At 40.1% G+C, this 22,345-nt stretch overlaps 1 protein-coding gene across 2 annotated transcripts in view; it reads right to left on the reverse strand.

Moving 5' to 3' along the window:
- The window catches only part of DHX57 (DExH-box helicase 57), a 61,269-nt gene that overhangs the window by 26,442 nt on the left and 12,482 nt on the right, over positions 1 to 22,345 (reverse strand). For both annotated transcript variants that reach the window (XM_021717596.1, XM_008068130.2), the window contains 8 exons: positions 21,591 to 21,769; positions 19,714 to 19,835; positions 18,537 to 18,732; positions 17,198 to 17,322; positions 12,801 to 12,934; positions 11,875 to 11,929; positions 8,994 to 9,199; positions 3,604 to 3,720 (listed from right to left, as the gene is read on the reverse strand). In XM_021717596.1, coding sequence (XP_021573271.1) covers positions 3,604 to 3,720; positions 8,994 to 9,199; positions 11,875 to 11,929; positions 12,801 to 12,934; positions 17,198 to 17,322; positions 18,537 to 18,732; positions 19,714 to 19,835; positions 21,591 to 21,769 — 1,134 coding nt within the window. The remainder of the gene's footprint in view (positions 1 to 3,603; positions 3,721 to 8,993; positions 9,200 to 11,874; positions 11,930 to 12,800; positions 12,935 to 17,197; positions 17,323 to 18,536; positions 18,733 to 19,713; positions 19,836 to 21,590; positions 21,770 to 22,345) is intronic.

Below are 22,345 nucleotides of genomic sequence, written 5' to 3' on the forward strand. Positions count from 1 at the left end.
TGCGTGGGCCGGGAGCGGCCACTGCACTCCAGTCTGGGCGACAGAGTGAGACTCCAACTCAAAAAAAAATAAATAAATAAAGATGAAAACTATTTTGGAGATTTGCTACAATTTGAAAAAGCTAGCAGATGAACTAAGTAGCCCAGAAATATATTTAAAATTAAGAAAAAGTTAGGTATGTCACGAATCCATAAATGTAAATCTCCATATACCTAGATACTTGTCTATTTTATCATTTGCTATCATAAAATATACACAAATCTGTTATGAAAAGTTAAAATTTATCAAAACTTCAGATATAAACACAGACCTACAGGGTGCCAGCCAGTCAACACAAACGTAAATGAATATAAAAATGCATAAAATTAACTGTAGCATACACACTATACTACCATAATAATTTTATTTTAAAAAATTTCATAGTCACTTCCTGTTGCTACTGTGGTGAGCTCATATGTTGCGAGTGTCCACTTAAAACGTACTGTGACATTAATCATCCCCGTGTGTGTAGTTTGCCTCTCCAGCAAATTGCATATCTCAGTAAAAAGTAACCTCTCCTGGTTTACATGTTTTTTAATGCGTTTAGTGCTATCCCATAAACCTTGAATAACACCATGCGACCCATACTCAGTGCCACTAGTGATGCTGAAAGTGCTTCTAAGAAGCAGAGAAAGCCGGGTGTGGTAGCTCATGCACGTAATCCCAGCACTATGGGGCTTGAGACCAGCCTGGGCAACATGGCAAGACCTTGTCTCTACAATAAATAAATAAAAATAAATAAAAATAAAAATTTGTTGGGCATGGTGGGCATGGTGGTGCACGCCTGTAGTTCCAGTTGCTTGAAGGCTGAAGCAGAAGGATTGCCTGAGTCCAGCAGGTTGTGGCCGTGAACAAGCGACTACACTCCAGCCTGGGTGACAGAGTGAGACTACAACTCAAAAAAAAAAAAAAATGAAGCCAAGAAGTCATGACATTACAAAAACAAGTTAAACTGCTTGGTATGTACTGTAGACTGAGGTCTGCAGCTGTGGGTGCCTGTCATTTCAAGACAGAGGAATCCAGTGTAAGGCCCATTGCAGTCATCACTGCAGCTACACCAGCAGGTAGAAAAACCGTGTGCTTTTTGCAGAATACCTATGAATCTCATTGAAAATGCAGCTTTTATGTGAGTGCAGGGTTGCTATAAGGTACACCCATAGATTCTAACATGACTTGAGAAAAAGCATAGTCATTATATGACAACTTAAAGCAAAAAAGTGAAGGATCAATATCTAAAAAATTTAATACCAGCAAAGGATGGTTTGATAATTTTAGAAAGAGGTTTGGCTTAATAAATATCAGAGTAACAAGAGAAGCTATTTCTGCTGGCTCTCTGAGAGGCAGCAGATGAGTTGCCAGATGTCATTTAGAAAATCACTGAGGATCACTGCCTGAATAGGTTTTTAATGCAGATAAAAGCCCAATTCTAGGGGGGAAAATGCCAGAAGGGCATTTTATTAGTAAGGAAGAGAAGTGAGCACCAGGATTTAAGGCAGGAAGGGATAGGCTAACTCTACTGTTTTGTGCAAATGCAGTCTAGTTTATGATCAGGACTGCCCTTCTACAAAGCTGCCAACCCTAGGCCTTGAAGGGAAATGATAACCACTAGCTGCCAGTCTTCTGGTTGTACAACAAGAAGTCCTGGACGATGAGAACTGCTTTTCTGAACTGGTTCTGCCAATGCTTTGTCCCTGAAGTCAGGAAGTACCTTACCAGTAAGGAACTGCCTTTCAAAGTTTTTTAATATTTGACAGCGCCCTTGGCCACCCAGAATGCCATGAGTCATACAACGAAGACAGTGAAGTGTTCTACTTACTCCTAAACACAACTCTCAATTCAGCCTTTAGATCATAAGGACCTTTAAGGCTCAGTGCACATGGTACTCTATGGTTAGAACTGTCAATGCTACGGAGAACCCTGATAGATAGAACATCATGAAAGTCTGGAAGGATTACACAATTGAAGATGCTATTGTTGTAATAGAAAAAGCTGTGAGACCCATCAAACTTGAAACAGAGTTCCTGCTGGAGAAAACTGTGTCCAGATGTGCATGACTTCACAGGATTTACAATAGAGTTGAAGAAAATCATGAAAGAGATTGTAGATAAAAGACTAGGAGTGTTCGTGAGGATTTCAAGATACAACTCTTAGAGAAATTCCAGAGCTACAGATGCTACACCAGAGGCATTAGCAGAAGACAACTTGATGAAGATGAGTGCTTCCAAACCAGCGAGATGGTGAAGAAGAGGAGAAGCAGTAGTGCCAGGAAAGAAATTGGCATTGGGCAATCGGGCAGAAGGGTTCTGATTACCCAAGACTGCTTTTCACTTCTTTTATATCATGGACCGATGGGCACTGAAACTAAAGCAAATGATGAGGGGTCTGGTACTTTCAGAAACATTTTTAGAAAAACGAAAAAGAAAAGTCAGGCCAATATTATGATGTATTTCTACAAAGTACACGGAGTGATGCCTGCCTCTCTTGCCTCCCACCTTCTCACTTTCTCCACCTTTTCTGCTGGTCACCCTGAGACATCAGGGCAAACCCTCCTCTTCCTCCTCTTCAGCCTACTCAACATGAAGGCGATGAGGATGAAGATCTTTATGATGACCCATTTTTACTTCATGAACAGCAAATATATTTTTTCTTCCTTATGATTTTCTTAATAACTCTTTTCTTTTTTGAGTTGGAGTCTCACTCTGTCGTCCAGACTGGAGTGCAGTGGCCGCTCCCGGCCACCGCAGCCTCAACCTCCTGGGCTCCGGCGATCCTTCTGCCTCAGGCTTCCAAGTAGCTGGAACTACAGGTATGCGCTACCACACCCAGCTTAGTTTTGATTTATTGTAGAGACAAGGTGTCACCAAGTTGCCCAGGTGGGTCTCACACCCATGGGCCCAGGTGATCCACTCGCCTCGGCCTCCCCAAGTGCTGGATTACAGGCTGAGCCACTAAGCCTGGCCACACTTTCTTTTCTTTAGCTTATTTTATTGTAAGAATACAGTATGGAATACCTATAACATATAAAATATGTGTTTTTCAACTGTTTGTTATTGGTAAGGCTTCCAGTTACAGTAGGCAATTAGTAGTTACATTTTGGGGGAGTCAAAAGTTATACCCAGTTTTTGACTATGCAGGGGTTGGTGTCCCTAACCCCAGTGTTGTTCAAGGGTCAGCCGTATTATTATAATTACAGTATTATTATTAGGGGTAGCATTTACTGGGCTTTAACTATATGCCAGACACTGTGCTAAGTGCTTTACAGATAGTTTCCTTTGATCCTCAAAATAGCTTTATGTAAGTGGATTTATTACTATCTTCATTTTACAACAAGGGAACTGATGCACAGAAAAGATAAGGACTTTATCCAAGGTTACAAGTTTCCTTGAATAGCAGAGCTGGGAAGTTTATCAGACTCCAAAGCTTGTGCTCTTAACCCACTTCTCCATGGTCTTTGTGTGCAAGGAGATTGCATGTGATCCAAACACTCATGACTGGACTCCCATTTAGCCAGGAACCTAGTGTTTAATCTGTGGATCAGTCCCGCCTGAATGAAGCAGCAGTTACCTGGAGGGTAGGAGTGCTTTCCGTCCACAATCCACTCTAGTAAGGCCTCTATTAATTCAAGATTAACCTTTTCAAAATCCATAACGGACATTGTTTTGATGACTGCCTTGCTGACTCCTGGAAGAAAGGTAAAAATCAGGAGAATAATTTTACTTTATTGAAGACAATATGCCTGTGAACCAGGTGAGTGCTACTTTGATTTAGTAAAACAGATTTTCATATTTAATGTACTAAAATGAACTTCTTTCTTTTAGTCTCTCAAGAAATACAGTCTCACCAGAAGTAATTTTTGTTTGAACAATGACCCGAAGAGCAGATTCCTGCCCCTGTTGGAAAGGCCTAAATGAGCCACTTTCCCCTCCCCCCCCCACCAAGAGAAGGGATCTTGCTCCACTGCCTAGGCTGCAGTATAAGGGTGCAATCATAGCTTACTGCAGCCTCAAACTCCTGGACTCAAGCAAATCCTCCTGCCTCAGTCTTCTGAGTAGCTGGGCTACAAGCACATGCCACTGTGCTTGGCTACCAGATGGGACACCTTTAACCCTACTTTTTCACCTATCACACGTTTATGAAAATTCAAGTCCTGGAAGCAAAATTCAAAGTCAAAATACATTTTAGAAATGCTTTCCAGATTCAGTCAAATCATGAGTGAGATCAGCTGGAAGTCCAGGTAACAATAACCTACGGAAATCAGCAGACAGAGACCACAGCTTTCACCAGCATCTGCATAAGAATGACTCTTAACCTTTGAGTTACTTTGAGAAAATGGTAAGTTATGAATCTTCCCTGAAAAACATGTAAGATTTTAATGAGCTTCACCTCACCAACACCTCTGAAGTCTATGCACAGACTCTCAGTTCTAAGATATCCTTCTAAGATATCCATGCCTAGTAAAAGATACAGTTCTGTGGGTTATACCACAAGCCTCAACTCTTGAGGTGTCTAATCTTCAAACACTTCTCAGGTCCTCCTATGGCCCATACCCTAACTGCAGCCTAACTGGAATAAACGAACGGTAGATGGTATCCAGGAAGAGAAGCTTCCATAGTATGCTGAGAAATCTGAAGGACAGAAGCAGTTTCTGAACAATGTGTCCTAGTGGAGTGGATCCCAAGCTGGTCAAAATGGAAAGGAAGAAACAGGCTGCACAAACAAGGCCGTGGCTGGGCGAAGCAGGCAGAGTGGGAGGCGCTTTTCTTTGCCAATATTCCAAAAAACCAGACTTTTCAAAGAGGAATGGGATCTGCTAACTGAAAAAATGCAGAGAATTAAAAATCATTTTAGGCTGGGCCTGGTGGCTCAGCCTGTAATCCCAGTGCTTTGGGAGGCCGAGTCAAGTGGACTGCCTGAGCCTGAGGGTTCGAGACCTGCCCAGGCAACATGGCGAGACCTCGTCTCCACAATAAATCAAAAATTAGCTGGGCGTGGTAGTACACGCCTGTAGTTCTGGCTACTCGGAAGGCTGAAGCAAATGGATCACCAGAGCCCAGCAGGTCGAGGCTGCGGGGGCTGGGAGTGTGCCACTGCACTCCAGTTGGGGGAAAAGAGTGAGACTCCAACTCAAAAAAAAAAAAAGAAAGAAAATCATTAAAAAAAATTTACAGTCTAGCAGTTTTAACGAATCAGTTTTATACTTAAAGGGACTGCCTTTTATTTGTTAGTTATTTTGAGTCAGAGTCTCATTCTGTCGCCAGGCTGGAGTACAGTGGCATGATCACAGCTAGTGCAGTCTCGACCTCCTAAGCTCAGGTGATCCTTCCACCTCAGCCTTCCAAGTAGCTGGAACCCCAGGTGCGTGCCACCATGCTCGGCTATTTTTTTGACTTATTGTAGAGACAAGGTCTTGCCAAGTTACCCAGGCTGGTCTCAAATTTGTGGCCTCAGGCAGTCCTTTCACCTTGGCCTCTCAAAGTGCTGGAATTATAGGTGTGAGCCACCGTGACTGGCAGGACTGTCTTTTTTTTTTTTTGAGTTGGAGTCTCATTCGATCACCCAGACTGGAGTGCAGTGGCTGTTCCCGGCCACCGCAGCCTCAACCTGCTGGGCTCTGGCAATCCTTCTGCCTCAGCCTTCCAAGTAGCTGGAATTACAGGCATGCGCTACCACGCCTGGCTAATTGTTGATTTATTGTAGAGATGAGGTCTCGCTGCCCAGGCGGGTCTCGAACCCGTGGGCTCAGGCAATCCACTCACCTCAGCCTCCCAAAGGTGCGGGATTACAGGCTGAGCCACTGAGCCCAGCTAGGATTGCCTTTTTAAAAAAAACAAAAAACACTAGAAAAAGTATTTAAAACTAAGCTAAGGAACATTACTTAATTTTCTGAAAGGTGAAAGAGAGCACTGAGATCAACTAGATCGAAACTTAAAAAAAAAAGACAGAACCAGAAGCTCAGCAAAGCTAAGCCATCAGCCCAGCATCACACAGAGGCCAGCAGCAGGGCCTCTCTCCCAACCTCCACTCCCTATTCTCCTTCCTTAGAAAGGAGGTCCCAAAGGTACTTTCTGAGCTTTAGTAACCTCTGTGCTTGAAATTAGAAAGGCATGGCTTAGAGTCAGTCATCACTCTTAAAGAAAATTCTGAAATTTTGAACAAGAAACCAAAGAGATTTTCCTGTTCCATAATTTACTAAAGAAATGGGAGTTATCAGCTTCTTTTTGATGTACAAAAAGAACAAGAATTGTTTGCTGTACAAAAAGCACATGAATTTTTGAGCCAGACATATTTTAATTAGAATCACAAATCTGTACTTACTAGCTGGGCACTATTCTTGTGGGTTTGTATTCTCGTATTTATCCTCTAAATAACTCCATATTATAGGTAAGGAAACTGAGGCACAGAGAGGATAAAGAACTTGCTCAAAGTCTTCAGCTGGTCTTACGAGAGCCTTCAGAGTTGAACCCAGGTCTATAAGATATAAGTCTATTCTGTTAACCTTACGTCTCAGAATATGTGGAAGAGTGAATGAAACCATGTTTGGGGGCTATGCATCTCTTCCTAAATAACAGAGCAATTAAGGCTAATGCCTTAATTCCTTGATGATTACATTTTCATCCAAAACTGGGAACAGTCTTTGGTGGAAGAAGAAAAAGGAAAATTCCCTTGCCCCTTATCTTCCATAAGTAGTGATGCGTATTGAAAGCTCTTACTCATGAAAGGTAAATACCCCTTCTTGGGAAGAACTAAGAGGAACAGGGCTGGCAGTCCAGGGAAAGAAAGCAGCAGGGGCAGCTGAGACCTGTCTCTAGTCTAGGCTTTAAGGAAGAAAGTAAAGTGGTAATCTTGGGGTCTCCTTGGGTTCAGCCCAGCTTACACAAGTAGAAGACCACATGGGAACAAAGGGGAGTTGGCTGGAGTTTGGCATGGGAGGAGGGAGCACCTAACGTGTATAAAAGCTCAGCGCAGTGTAGACCCCCACAAGATGGTTTTTTTTTTTTTTTGAGTTGGAGTCTCCCTCTGTCGCCCAGGCTAGAGTACAGTGGCACATTCATGGCCACTGCAATCTCAAACTGCTGGGCTTAGGTGATCCTTCTGCCTCAGTCTTTCAAGTAGCTGGAAACACAGTTGTGTGCCACCACGCATGACTAATTTTTTGATTTATTGTAGAGATAAGGTCTCACCAAGTTGCCCAGGCTGGTCCCAAACCCCTGGGCTCAGACAATCCTCTTGCCTCGGTTTTCCAAAGTGCTGGGATTATAGGCATGAACCACTGTGTCCGGCTAGAAGTTCTTTTAAAAACCCATAAATAAGTAGTTCTCTCACTCATGCCAGCTCTGGCATGTCTCCCTTTCTTTTCTCTCTTCCTTCTCAAATAAACTTTGTTTGAAAAAAACCCACAAAAAACAAACCTATAAATAACACTAAAACTAGTGGGATATTACAGGATACTTAAATAGTCTCAAATAGCCGGGCATGGTGGCTCATGCCAGTAGTTCCAGTTATTGGAAGGCTGAGGCAGAAGGATTGCCTGAGCCCAGCAGGTCGAGGTTGCAGTGGCTGTGAGTGTGTCACTGCACTCAAGCCTGGGTGACAGACTCTGACTAAAAAAAAAAAAAAAAAGTCTCAAATATCTCTCCACAAATTACCTATAAACCGAACAAATAACAATTGCATAGGGAAGAAACCTAGCCAACATCACCTTCACCAACTGGTCAGGCTAATATCATGAATAATGGGACAAGCCAACATCATGTGCCCAGGTGCCTCCTGATATAACGTGCTGAGAACCCGATACTGTTTCTGTAGTATTCCAGCCCCAAATCAGAACCTAAATTCAATCATGGGGAAACATCAGATAATCCCAAACGATAGGACAGTCTACAAAATAATCTTTAAAAATGTCAAAGTCTTAAAAGACAAATACAGGCTGAGGAGCAGTTCCAGATCTACAGAGACCAAGGACACATGACAGAATGCAATACAGACCCATGGTAGTACCCTGAACCACAGTGATGTACATGTTGAGGTTCTGGCACAATCCGAGTAGGGACTGTAGATTAAATAGTGGTGTTATATCACTGTTAAATGTCTTCATTTTGATCACCGTACTGCGGTTACGTAAGGCAATGCCCTTGTTCTTAGGGAATACATCCTAAATTTAGTATTGGGGTAAAGGGGCCTCAAATCTGCAATTTACTCAGGAGATCCAGGAAAAAAATATACACGGAGGAAACGATAAAGCAAATGAGAAAAGTATGAGCAGTTGGTGGATCAGGGACAAGGGTATGTTAATATATGAGAGTTGACTGAATAGTCTTGTGAACCTTTCTGTAAGTTTGAAATCTCATCAAAATAAAAAGTTACAAAGTACTCAAGAATCTAATTTATATTTTACAGCCTCCTAATATTTCTCCAATGAACATATAATTCTTTTATCATCAGAAAAAAACAACTGATAAACACATGAATAATTATAATCTAACTATGTATTCAAGCTTCTATTTTTCTTTTTCTTTTTTTGAGTTGGAGTCTCACTCTGTCACCCAGACTGGAGTGCAGTGGCCACACCTGGCCACCGCAGCCTCGACCTGCTGGGCTCCAGTGATCCTTCCACCTCAGTCTTCCAAGTAGCTGGAACTACAGGCGTGTGCTACCACGCCCGGCTAATTTTTTGATTTATTGTAGAGATGAGGTCTCGCCAAGTTGCCCAGGAGGGTCTCGAACCCGCGGGCTCAGGCAATCCACTCACCTCAGACTCCCAAAGCGCGGGATTACAGGCTGAGCCACCGAGCCCGGCTAAGTTTCTATTTTTCTAAGTGTAAAGTTATTCTGATGAATTAAAGGCATTGTAACTATGAGATAAGAGTCATACTTTGTCCTCCTCCAAATTATGGTGGGGACCGATACTTGAAATCTTTGGAATCACTCCAATGTCCCCCAGGAGACAATATCACCTTTGTAGCGGGCCAGGAGCTGCTTGAAGTCCAGCTGTTGATCTGGCACTGCATCTTTGACAGAATTCTGGTCCTGGAGGTGAAGCGAGAGCCTCAGGTCCTCCTCTACTTCTTCCAAAGCAGTTCTGCTGCGCCGTGCTTTCAGCTTCTCCTTTGACATCTGTTTCATGGAACGCATGTACGGGCTCCCATCCTGCAACACATACCTGGGAAAGAAAGACAAGGGGATGTGCTCGCATGTCATAGGTCTCCTGGTGAGGCGTGAAGGGCCCACCCGCTTCAAGTGCTCCCTCAGCAGAGCATGGCTCTACTTCTGCCCAGTCGGGCGCCCTTCTTCCACCAGCTTAGGATTCCGCTGGCTGCGCCCCATTTCTCGTTGGGACCACACTGCGATGCTTTTGATGCTATCTTAAAACCAGTTAGGAATTCAGAGAAAAGCCCTGTCCAAGAACAAGAGCACGCACAGAACATGTGGGCTGCACCCTCATTGACACCCTCTTCGTTTTATTTTCTTCTTTGGTAATCTTCTCCATTCCCCTGCTTTCAATTATAATTCCCAGGCAGCTGGGAATCTTCTTTGTTGCAACTAAGTTTAGATCCAAATTTCCAGTTGTTGACTGAACATCTCCATAAGAACCTCCTCAAGACATTTCAAAACTCTTCCTAATTAAGTTAGTATTTGCTAATGATAATACTACTAGATATCATGGCAAAGTAGAAAAATCACTAGATTTGAAACCAAAAGCTCTGGATGTGAGTTCTAGATCTACAACTCAACCAGCCTGGCACGACGCGTCTAACAAGTCAGTTTCCGAAGACTTTATTTTCTCATCGTTTAGGAAATTAGCCTAGATAAATGGTTTGAATTATTTTTTCTGGAGTCTTTTTTTTTTCTTTTATTCTGGAGTCTTAAATTTTCCTTAGAGCCACAAGGAAAGGTAAGGGGTGGGCACAGAGTAAGCAAGAAGGGGCTTTGTCCTCTGCTTTTTCAGTCAGAACATTCCTGTTTTAGTTCTCATTTCTTTTCCTTTTTTTAGCTCTCATTTCTTTATGATTTCCTGTAAGATTTCATTTGCAGAAAGTATACTGTAGTTTTTAAATGAAAAAGGTTTAAAAACCCATGAATCTTGACTTCCTCCAATCCTTTCCCTCCATGAAATGTTATACTCTCTTTTCATATTCAACATTAATGTGCTCACTGAACATTTGCTGAATATCTACTTTGTACCAGGGACTGTGGTGGTAGTGGTGTATATAAAAATGAATACACTCAAGAAACCTACAAACGAGCAAGAACAGACCAAAGCAACTCATCACACTGCAAGACAGACAGAAATAAATGTCATTCAAAGCACAAAAAAGTACCATGACTTCTAGTAAAGAATTAATTCATTTTTAATAGAAGAAAGGAAATTTCATGGAGGTAGCATTCAACTTGGGTGTTAAAGAATGACTAGATAGGGAAGGGGGAGCAGAAACCACATCATTACTAAAAATAAAGTAGTACTGGTACTAGGGCATATTGGAGAAATAGCAAGTAGCTGGATGGAGTTAAAACTTATGGAAAGGAGAATAAAGTAGGATGGGAATTAGACATCAGCTGGGGTCAAAAGACATGGGCCTAGAGTGTCCACAGAGTGTGGGTAATAGGGAACCAAGGAAAGTTTATAAGAAGGGAGGAATGGGACCAATTCTATGTTTAAAGAGAATTATGGAGTTTGAAAGAATGAGAAAGAAAAGACAGATAAATTAGTTAAAAATGATTTCCTCAGAAATTTATATTCAATGGGAGTAGAATAAGGCTCAAAAAATAACTTTCAATAAGCTTCCTAAGTATTCCTACTGCACACTCAAGCACACTCAAATTTGAGTGTGCAGTAGGAATACTTAGGAAGCTTATTGAAAGTTATTTTTCCTAAGTATTGAGTGTGCAGTAGGAATACTTAGGAAGCTTATTGAAAGTTATTTTTCCTAAGGAATACTTAGGAAGCTTATTGAAAGTTATTTTTCCTAAGTATTCCTACTGCACACTCAAATTTGGTTCTGGGTTTTCAGCTTGAGAAAATAGTATCACAAAATAAACATGAAACTAGGAGGGTGGCTTGTGAGAGACGGAAGGAGTGGAAAGGAGAAGACATCTGAGTTAGTTTCAGGGGCCAGATATCAGGGTGTTTTCTTCTGCAGCTCAGAGGTCAATGGTGGAAACATTGATCTGGGAATTTTTGGCACAGAGATGACAGCTGACATCATGTAAACCGAAGGCAGCCAAGAGTGAGTTTAACGGTGAGAAGAAAGAGTGCAAGGATAAAATCTTGGGACATGCTCAAGATCAAAGAGTAAGAAGAGGAAGGAGGGCTTTCACAGGAGAGCAATGTTTGTATACAACGGACTTAACCATTTTCTACCTAGTCCTGAAATTCCTATGCAGACATCTTAGCACTCAGACGATACTGCAAACTCCAAGAGGGTAGAATAACAATGATAACAGCTAACATTTATAAGAGCATGAGCTATGTGCCTGGCACAGTTAAGCCCCCTTAAGTATTAATTCATTCATTAATCTTCATAACTACCCATAAAGTAGTAGCTATTAATATGCCATTTTAGTCATTTGATGAAACAGGCACAGAGAGAGTAAACTACCTGCCAAAGTTACAGTTATAAGTAGAGGAATTCAAATACTGGCAGTCTGTTTCGTGAAAGAAAGAAGAAAACAAACTGCACAAAACAAAAAAATCAGAAGAAAATTGTTTCATGGCCTTTTGGCTACAATCAAGTATAAAAAAAAAATAGAAGACAGACTAACATACGTATTAGTATCCTAGCACCCTGAGGGTAAAATATTAGTTCTGTTTTCAAAGACCCTTATTATCTTCCTTACCTTGTTACAGCAATTGCATCTTCCAAAAAAAATTGATCAACAGGAAATGTACGACCTAGAAAAACAAGCAGATAAAACAAAAAGCCTCAGAACACCCATTTGACCATCTTAGTTTATATATACAAAATTCTTTTAAAACAAAGCTTGGCACAATAATGTACTATTTGTTCCATGGTCTTAAAAGTATTTAAAAAGAAGTTGTTGATGACAGAAATTGAAAAGTGTAGATTCCAGTTAGTAAAGAAAACAGAAGAGTGTAGGCAGAGAAATGACAACTCGCTAAGAAGACTTTTTACCTGTTAGACCTTTTACACCCTTCCCATGTTCCCCACAGGGACTTTCCAATATTCAGCAATCATATTCTACATCAAGCACAAAGTTTCTTCCTTAAATCTGTCAACGTTCTCTATAACTAGAACAAATTATACTATTATTTATCAGTCAGTGTTTCCAAATTGTTCCTTTGACATCCAAATGCAGAAAGAGAAACCAAAGCTCAGGATAAGTCAATTCCACAATGAGTCCATGGAAGTACCAAAAGAAAACAGACTATCCAATTTCTCCCAGAGTGGACCAACATCTAGAAATTGAGCCAAATCCAGCAATGAACAAATATACTATACACAGACACAACTTCCCTCTTTGACAGACTACCACCATAAATGCACATTTTGATGTTAAACACAGCAAAATGCTAGAAATCCTAAGTAACCAAGACTTGCTTTAAAAAATCACATACAAAAAATTAAAATCTCCCAGCAAGATACATTACCTGCTTATTGACTGCGCTATATGGCTATAATTTTATTTGTTATAATCACTTCTCCTTTAGAAAGAGGTATAAATATCTATTTATTTATGTCTCAAACAAAATTTAATAACATTTGCTTATTAGAATGACACATTTATTGATGCATTTTAATCACCTGGTATAGTAATAACTGGACAGGAATTGAAATATTCTGAAAAGAGCTCAGTGTTTAAAGTCGCACTCATTAAAATAACTTGAAGATTTGGCCTCTGCAGTACAATGTCCTTCAAAACTAGCAGCAAGAAGTCACTGGAAGAAATAAAAGCAACACTTGAGGATCATACAGATTCGATAAATGACAAGTAATAACTTTGAATATATTTTGAGCCAAGGAATGCTTAAGACATCTATAAAACTAATTGTAGCACTCATAGAAAAATATGTCAACTCCCTGGATATGAAGTCTTACTATTACAGGGTAAATATCTCTTGTCTAAAATGCTTAGAATCTGGGGATTACCTGCCTATGTTTTTATTTTATTTTTTTTAAAGTCAGGTTCTCACTCTGTCGCCCAGGGCAGAGTGGTGTTGGGTGTTGGCTTACTGCAGCCTCAACCTTCTGGGATCAGGCAATCTTCCGCTTCAGTCTCCCAAGTAGCTGGGACTACAGGCACACACCACCATGCCCAGTTAAATTTTTCATTTTTTGTGGAGATGAGGTCTTGCTATATTGCCTAGGCTGGTTTTGAACTCCTGGGCTCAAGTGATCCTTCTACTTCAGCCTCCCAAAGTGCTGGGATTATAGGCATGAGCCACTGCGCCTGGCCTTCCCTTACATTTCATACTGTCTTTTTTGTGCTTTATGTTTTCTTCTTAGCACTTAATATACCCTGTACTTTACTTATTTATCTTTCTTATTAATGGGCTCCCCATTAGGATATAAGCTCTACAAGGACAGGAATTTTGGCCTATTTTCTTCACTACTCCAGTATCTAGAACAATGCCTGGGATATAGTAAGTGCTTGGGCAATATTCATTGACTTACTAAGTGAATATGTCATCTGTGTAAGGAAAAAAGGTCAGAAAGTAAAAGTAACCATTTCTAACAAAGTAAGTGTCTAAGTCAATGCATAAAAGGACACATTACCAATCTTACTGCTGTATCCACCTCTGAGTAAGGAGTGTTAGGAGGGACTTTCACTTTATCTGTATTGTGTGAGTTTTTAATGAGAATGTGTTCTTATACTACTTAGTTCTCTTTAATTTAAAGAACTTAATTTAATTACATTTATTACTATTACTGTTTCATTTTCAAGGTAAAAGGAAATAACCTAACAACAATAGGCAAATAGTTAAATAATTTATGATACACCCACACTTCAGAATTTCCTAATGCAATTATTAATAATTTTAAAGATAGTTCATTATCATGCTATTAAATTAAAGCAGCACACAAAATTATATAATCCTAATAGTGTTTGCGAAAATACATCTCTCCCTCCACTGCATTAATTTCCAATACACTCCCAGAAGAAAACCGGCCAAAATTCTAACATGTAACTAGTTACATGTTATTTTGTAGGATACAGAGATTCTTCTTCTTGTATTTTTTTGTATCTACTAAATGCTTTAGAATAATCATGATATCTTTAAGATCAGAAAATTTATTAAACTTTTAACTAACACAACTGTAATTTTTCTATATTCACCCTTTAATCTTGCCTATATTTTTTGATCTTTGTTTGCAGATTTTACTGATCTTTGTTTCTAGATTTTATTCCTATTTTCTGTCTTTTCAATCATAGCTAGCAAATATTCCCTTACTTTTTCTTATGCTTTATACACCTCTTCCTGAAGACTGGCATTTGTAAATGTTTGGCACGTCCTTCTCCAATGTGCAAAGTATCATTTTGAAAATTTTTGAATTTTTAACTGTTCATATTCTATAGATCCTTAGTTTTATAGAAATCTTTCTCTTTTTGAGAATATTACTGTAGACAGGAACCAGATCCAGGGCTGTTTCTGCCTCTCAAGTGTGTGGAAGCATAAATATTATGAAATGCAAAGTCATTCTTTCTCTTCAAAATTACACCAGATAGTATTTTTCCTAAAATTTAAAATTCATTTTTATAATCCAATCATTTGAATACTATTAGCCTAGTACAATGTTTTACTTGGTTTCCTTTCCAAGTCGGTCAGTGAATTTGTTTAAAAAAATTATTCTTCCAGACACTGATTTCCAACAGCTGCAACATGACATTAATTACTGTTTATTTTTTCTCCATTGTTGTGTGATGTCTCTATAAAAAAATTATTGTCCCTTAAAGATTTCTATTCTATGAGGTGAGTGGATTGCCAGAGCCCGCGGGTTCGAGACCCGCCTGGACCGCGAGACCTCATCTCTACAATAAATCAAAAAATCAGCCGGGCGTGGTAGCGCATGCCTGTAATTCCGGCTACTTGGAAGGCTGAGGTGGAAGGATCGCCGCAGCCCAGCAGGTTGAGGCTGCGGTGGCCGGGAGCGGCCACTGCACTCCAGTCTGGGCGACCAAGTGAGACTCCAACTCAAAAAAAAAAAAGATTTCTATTCTATCTGTATAGTCATTTAAGAATTATTATTGTCTTGTTCTAGGAATTATTTCTTTTTCTTTTGATCTAAGTCTGCTTCCTTTGGTTTCTAATTGCTTCATATTTCTTTTTCTTCTTTTTTTTTTTTTTTTGAGTTGGAGTCTCACTCTGTCACCCAGACTGGAGTGCAGTGGCCGCTCCCGGCCACCACAGCCTCGACCTGCTGGGTTCCGGCAATCCTTCCACCTCAGCCTTCCAAGTAGCTGGAACTACAGGTGCGCACTACCACACCCAGCTAATTTTTTTGATTTATTGTAGAGATGAGGTCTCGCCAAGTTGCCCAGGCGGGTCTCAAACCCACGGGCTCAGGCAATCCACTCACCTCAGCCTCCCAAAGCGCTGGGATTACAGGCTGAGCCACTGAGCCCGGCTCATATTTCTTATTTACTAGTTTTTTTTTTTTCATTTTTCAGGCAGGGTCTCATTTTGTTACCCAGGCTGGAGTGCAGTGGCACTGGCAAAATCCCAGCTCACTGCAGCCTCTACCTCCTGGGCTTAAGCAATCCTTCCACCTTAGTCTCCCAAGTAGCTGGGACTACAGGCATATGCCATCATGCCCGGCTAAGTTTTTTATTTTTGTAGAGATGAGATCTCACTACGTTATATTATTTCTTCTAACAGTCTTCTGTTTGTATGTCTTCCCTGTTCAGTTCCTGACAACATTTAATCTGCAGTAGCTGGGGCCTCTCTTTAGGGTTGTCTTTCATTTTTAAGTTTTGCTATCAGTTCTTTTCTGCTTTCCTATCAATCCACCAAGTATACTGACTTTCTTCTTCTTAAGATATATAATAGTATAGTATCTTTTGGGAAAACCTTATAATTTCCACAGGATCTTCTCTCTTTTTCTCATTATTCTTTTTTTAACTGCTCTATGTCATAATCCACATGATAAACTATGATTTTTTTTTTGAGTTGGGGCCTCACTCTGTCACCCAGGCTAGAGTGCAGTGGCATTATCACGGCTCACCAGTCTCAAACTCCTGGGCTCAAGTGATCCTGGTGCCTCAGCCTCCTAGTAGCAGGAACTACATGCATGCATTACCACACCTGGCGAGAATTTGTGTTTTATGCCTCATCCTTTAATAACTTCTAATTTCATAAAATAAAATTCATATGCTTTATTATCCATGGAGCGTGAGGTCCTGGAAGATCTGGCTCTTGCTGCTTTTTCCTCCTGCCGCCTCCCCCTTGCTCACCGTCCACCAGCTGTGCTGGCCTTCCTTCCATTTCAGGACTCACAAAGTACCATCTCACTGCACTATCTGCACACATGCTTTCCCTGTACCCATCTGTCACATGGGAGTACCTGTCATACTTCAGCTCCAATTTAAATGTCCTTCTATGGAGATACGGTCCCTGACCATGTATGTTTCTCTTCCTCTAACTGCAACATTCTGCCTATTCCTTTACTGTACTTATTCCCATCTGCAATTATTTTTTTAACTGTTTACTTGTTTATGATTTGTTTTTCCTACCAGACTGTAAGAGACGAGCAGGGACCATAATTGCATCCCCAGCAACTAATCAATCTATCACTTGGCACGTCATACAGGCTCAATAGTATATGAATGAATGTCAGGACAGAATGACTGACCAAATGAACACAGGAGAAAGCATACACTGACCACTCCCCTGGCTACAGCGTGCCTTACACCTGTGTTTTTCCTAAGCACAGCACTCAGCACACTGCCAAGGACGGTGTGAGGTATGCCTTCTAATCTAACAGGATGACTCCATCTAGTGGGATGACTCTTCTGTTGATGACCACATCCTCTCCTGACACTTTTAGTGTTGCAGACCCTGGAGATGAAGAAAGCAGTTCCTCTTCTCTAACTTAGGCCTTCCCTGAATTACCATACCTAGCTCTATGAAACTGAATTGGAAGCAGAACAAAACGTGTCCAGCCCTGTGTGTGGATGTTCACTGGGCAAGTCTTGGTCTTACCTTTCTTCTGTCCTCTCATGAACTTCATCCACAATGATATGAGAGACTCCTTGGAGGGCTGTATCTCCTTCCAGTCTTCTCAGCAGCACTCCTGTGGTGCAGTATAACAATCTGGTGGCTGAGGACTTAAACAAGACGGCAACATAAAGCATTAATGACATTTTTGAAAAAAAGGAGACTCTTTACTGCCAAGCTATCTTGAATGGACAGAGATAAAGAATACTGAAAATACCAGCAGTTCCATTTAATATGAAACCATACTAAGTATATAGTTTCTTGCCAAGACAATAAAAGCCTTTCTTATTTTTTAAGTAGTATTATTATAATTATTATTATTTTGGGGGTCAGGGTTTCACTTTGTCATTCAGGTAAGAGTGCAATGGTATGATCATAGCTCACTGAAGCCTCAAAGTCCTGGGCTCAAGTGATCTTCCCACTTCAACCTCCCAAGTAGCTAGGACTACAGGTGTGCACTACGACAATGGGCTAAGCTTTTTTTTTTTTTTTTTTTTTTGTGGAGACAGGGTCTCATTATGTTGCCCAGGTTGGTCTCAAACTCCTGGGCTCAAGCAATTCTCCCACCTTAGCCTCCCAAAGTTTTGGGATTACAGGCATGAACCACTGCACCTGGGAACCTTTCTATTTCATATTAAAATTTTAAGATTTTCATAAAAAGCACTAAAAGGCACTGAGTAATAAAACTAATTCTGAATTTGTTTCTTATTTGGTTAAATGGATTAAGTCCCAGATTCAAAAGCAAAACAGCATTTACTAGATCACTTCTGCCAATAAAGAATAAAAAGTTTTACAGAGAAAATACAGTACAACCAAGTAAGAGTTCTCTTTTATATTTTCTTTTCTTTTTTTTTTTTTTTTTTTTTTTTTTTTTGAGTCAGCGTCTCACTCTGTTTCCAGCAGGCTGGAGTACAGTTGTGCAAAGCCTTGACCTCTTGGGCTCAGGTGATCCTTCTGCCTCAGCCTCCTGAGTAGCTAGGACTACAGGTATGTGCCATCATGCCTGGCCAATTTTTTTGTAGAGATACGGTCTTGCTATGTTGCCCAGGCTGATCTTTAGTGCCTGGGCTCAAGCAATCCTCCTGCCTCGGCCTCCCAAAAAGCTGAGATTATTTTGTGAGTGAGCCATTGCACCAGGTCCAAATAAGAGTTCTTATACCAAAATATTTCTAAAAGAACTACAGCCCTACTAAAGATGGTCATTAATTTAAAATAACTTGAAAGTATATATCCCAAAGTGCCGATGAATCTCTTGACCCCAAAGACTCTTTATATCTAAAATTTGTACATTTCTGTTAACTGGAAATAAGCAGAGAGTACACACCTTGACACTTTCTAACCGGATCTGGTATCCCACAGTGAGACCCACCCTCTCTGCTCTTTCTTTAGCAACACGTTCAGCAACAGAGATCGCAGAAATTCGTCGGGGTTGGGTACAGATGATGTTAGCCACCTTCTCAGGTGGTCCATTCAGAGAATCATCCAGAATAAACTGTGGAATCTGTGTGGTTTTCCCACATCTGTATGTTAAAACAAATAAGTCCTGAAATGAAGTTTTCAAGGGCTAGTTAACTAAAGAAGCAATCATATATGCATTGAGGACAGTGACAAAGTCAATTGGAATAAAAGTTGTTCATGTATTTTCTAAAACTACCTACTGACTTAGCACCTAGAGCCAAGAAATCCCAGAAATTTGCACTCAGATTAACAGGGCAGCCAGACAATAGTTTAGTATCATTTGTAAAATCAGGACTATTGAATAGACATCAGGTTAAGGTCTGTAAACATTTCTAGGAATGTAAATTTAACATATAAATCCTAGCAAAAAGGAGTATTAGTTTATGATTATTAAAGTATTTTATATTTTTCCCTTTGATGTGTATTAAATTAGCTATAATAAGACTGAAGTTAAAGAGATAAACTAGACTATTCAAGATTACTATTCTATCAGTGAGTGTGGGCACAAATGTAATTATTAAGTTGTAATTATTATTAATCATTATCATTAATTTGCAATTATTAAACTGTATACTCCTGAATAAAGAACTAAATAAAGCCTACAACTTGCCTCTGCTAAATAGGTTTGTGTAACATACAGAGTGTGAAGAGAAAGAATAATGCACCTTAAGTTGTTCTTAAAAATTAAAAGCTTTAAGGAAATCAGAATAAATGTAGATTAAAAGCCTTCAAGCTAAATGTTTTAGAACTATCCTTTAAGCTTAAATATGGGGCTCATTAAATATCTTCAGCTAGATCATTTGCTTTATATTGTCTCAAGGCGATATGCAAAGTCTATCAATTCCTAGATGAATCTCTGAGTTTTGTTTGTTTCTTGTAATTTGGCTGTAGAAGTTGCAATAATAGCCACTGTGAAATATTATTTAATATTTGCTAGTACAAGTAACACCAGCTATAGGTTTGTAAGGAGTAGAGCTGGTTATGGTGACCAGAGTCCATATGTGTATGGATTGAAGCCACATGTGAGTAAACCACATTCTTACCCAGTCATGCCACTTATGACAACCACCTGGTGTTTGCTCAGCAATCTGAGAATGGTTTCTCTTTCTTCCCAAGCAGGGAGTGACTGTCTTTCTTGCAGAATTGACTGGAACTGTCTGGAAGCCTGATAAATCAAAGATAAGACATCAGTTGGGTTACTTTTAATCACTTTTCACAAAGTTCTGAATCTGGGATCCAGAATCTCACTTCTTCACTTTCTTTAACAATTTGTTCAGAGACAAAGACTGCAGAGACTTGTTGGGATTGGATATAGGTGACTGTAGTCAGAAGGCTGCTCAGAAAATCTGTCAGCATAATCTGCACAATCCACAGTTTTCCTACATCTGACTCAACGGAAAAGTCTTATAAGGGAAACAAACTCCTTTTGTACACCACCAACCCAGATCTTCTAGCCAGAGTTTCAGCAACAGACTGTCCAACAGAACTTTCTGTGTAGATGGAAATGTTCCATACCTGTGCTGTCCAATGTAGCAATCCCTGACCACATGAGACTACTGAGCACCTGAAATGTGAACAGTGAGGAAGTGACTTTTTATTTTAATGAATATAAATTTAAATAGCCAAATGTGGCTAGGGACTACCATATCAGACGGCACAGCTTAACATAATGTCAGATGTTTAATGTTTACCTAAATCAATAATAGAAAAAGTACTCAAAAAGAGTTTTTTGGCCAATCACTACAACTATGCAAATCAATTTTACATCTAATGGCCAATGATATAAACATTATCTTGCTTGTTAAAACTAAGGCTACACTTTGAATACCATAAGAAACTTATAGTAATATGCCTCTTTCCTGCATATAATTTTTTATATAAACATATCACACTGATCAAATTGAATATGCAATTTTTTGTTTCTACCATCTTATTATTTACAGTGTGATTTATATATGCTTTGCTGCTGTATGAGTATTTCACTCTAGATGTGATAGATATATGTTATATGTGTTATTTGTGTTGAAAATCAGACTCACAGAACTTTAGAATTGGAAGAGCACTTAGACAGCATTTAATCCAGTCCCCATACTGGCTAAGCAATGTGCTTTGTTCTACCTATTCTTTGCCCTCACAGTTCAATTATGAGTCGTTGTTGTTTTTATTATTTTTATTTTGTAGAGACGAGAGGCCTTACTATGTTGCCCAATCTGGTCTTGAACTCTTGGTCTCAAGCAATTCTCTTGTCTCGGCTTCCCAAAGAGCTGGGATTACAGGCATGAGCCACCATGCTCAGCCTATGAGTTCTTTTTAAAATAATCGTGTGAATGAGGCAAAACCAACATGTCCTTTAGAAACAGAATTGGCTTGAACTCCCATGTTGCCACTTACGAGCTATGTGACCATGGACACACTATTTATCTGATGAGTCTTTGAAATGGGTAAGAGTTCCTCCTTATCCTTCTCTTTTTATATACTAACTTTTCTAATGTAAATCACAGTATTTGTTTGTTTGTTTGCTTTCAGAGACAGAATCTCGCTGTGTTGTCCTGGCTGGCTTTGCACTCCTGGGTTCAAGACATTCTCCAGTCTCAGCCTACTGAGTAGCTGGGCCTACAGGTGCATGCTACCATGTCCAGTTCTAAATTCATTTCACATTCCAGACTGCCCATGACAGTACCAAAGGGACATGATTTTGAGAATATTTGGTATTATGTGTATGTTTGATATTTACCAGCTACAGGATTTTCCAAAATCATCTAGCACAGGCATCCAAGGTTGCTGTAGCACGTAGAAACTGACCATTCAGTGTAAAAGAGAAATAAAGGATCCTTGGGAAGGTGGCCACAGCCTCCCAACTCCCCATTCATCATCCAGACACCAGGGAGGCAACGCCCGCCATTTCCTCAGCATCCCCTACCTGTTTTATTCGGAACTGCTTGCAGATTTTACCATTTTCAGCATATACTGACTTTGCTTGCCAGTCATATCTTTTGGGCATCTTTTTCTTAAGGTTCACATAGCTTTCATTCTCTACTAAAACTGGGACAGAACCTTCATCCTCATCCACCTCCTCCTCGGATTCTGAGTCCTTTTTAACTTGAAGGAAATAAAACGAAACATGTCAAAAGGAGAAAAAGATAAAGCTTGAATAAAGTACGTTCATTCATTTTATCACTACTACTTCTGCCAGAGAACTTAGAATGTGTCCTTAAATAAACTTTAAGCAAGTGTAAGTGGTGATTATTAAACCAAAACCAAAGCAAAAGAACTTACATTCAAGGAATTCGCAAGAGTCCCCATAATTCTGTGACACAAAACAACCCAAATGTCTATGCAATGATGAGTCAATAAGTAAACTACTGCATGTCCACATAATAGAACACTATTCAGTAATAAGAAGGAATGAAGTATTGAAACATGTTAGAACACAGATGAATCTTGAACACATTATGCTAAGTAAAAGAAGTCAGTCTCAGCCGGGCTCGGTGGCTCAGCCTGTAATCCCGTGCCTTTAGGAGGCTGAGGTGAGTGGATTGCCTGAGCCCGCGGGTTCGAGACCCGCCTGGGCAGCGAGACCTCATCTTTACAATAAATCAAAAAATCAGCCGGGCGTGGTAGTGCAAGCCTGTAATCCCGGCTGCTTGGAAGGCTGAGGCGGAAGGATCGCTGGAG

This window comes from Carlito syrichta, unplaced genomic scaffold (genome assembly GCF_000164805.1).
Source record: "Carlito syrichta isolate Samal-C Ts95f unplaced genomic scaffold, Tarsius_syrichta-2.0.1 Scaffold309881, whole genome shotgun sequence".
In the NCBI taxonomy this organism is placed as follows: Eukaryota; Metazoa; Chordata; class Mammalia; order Primates; family Tarsiidae; genus Carlito; species Carlito syrichta.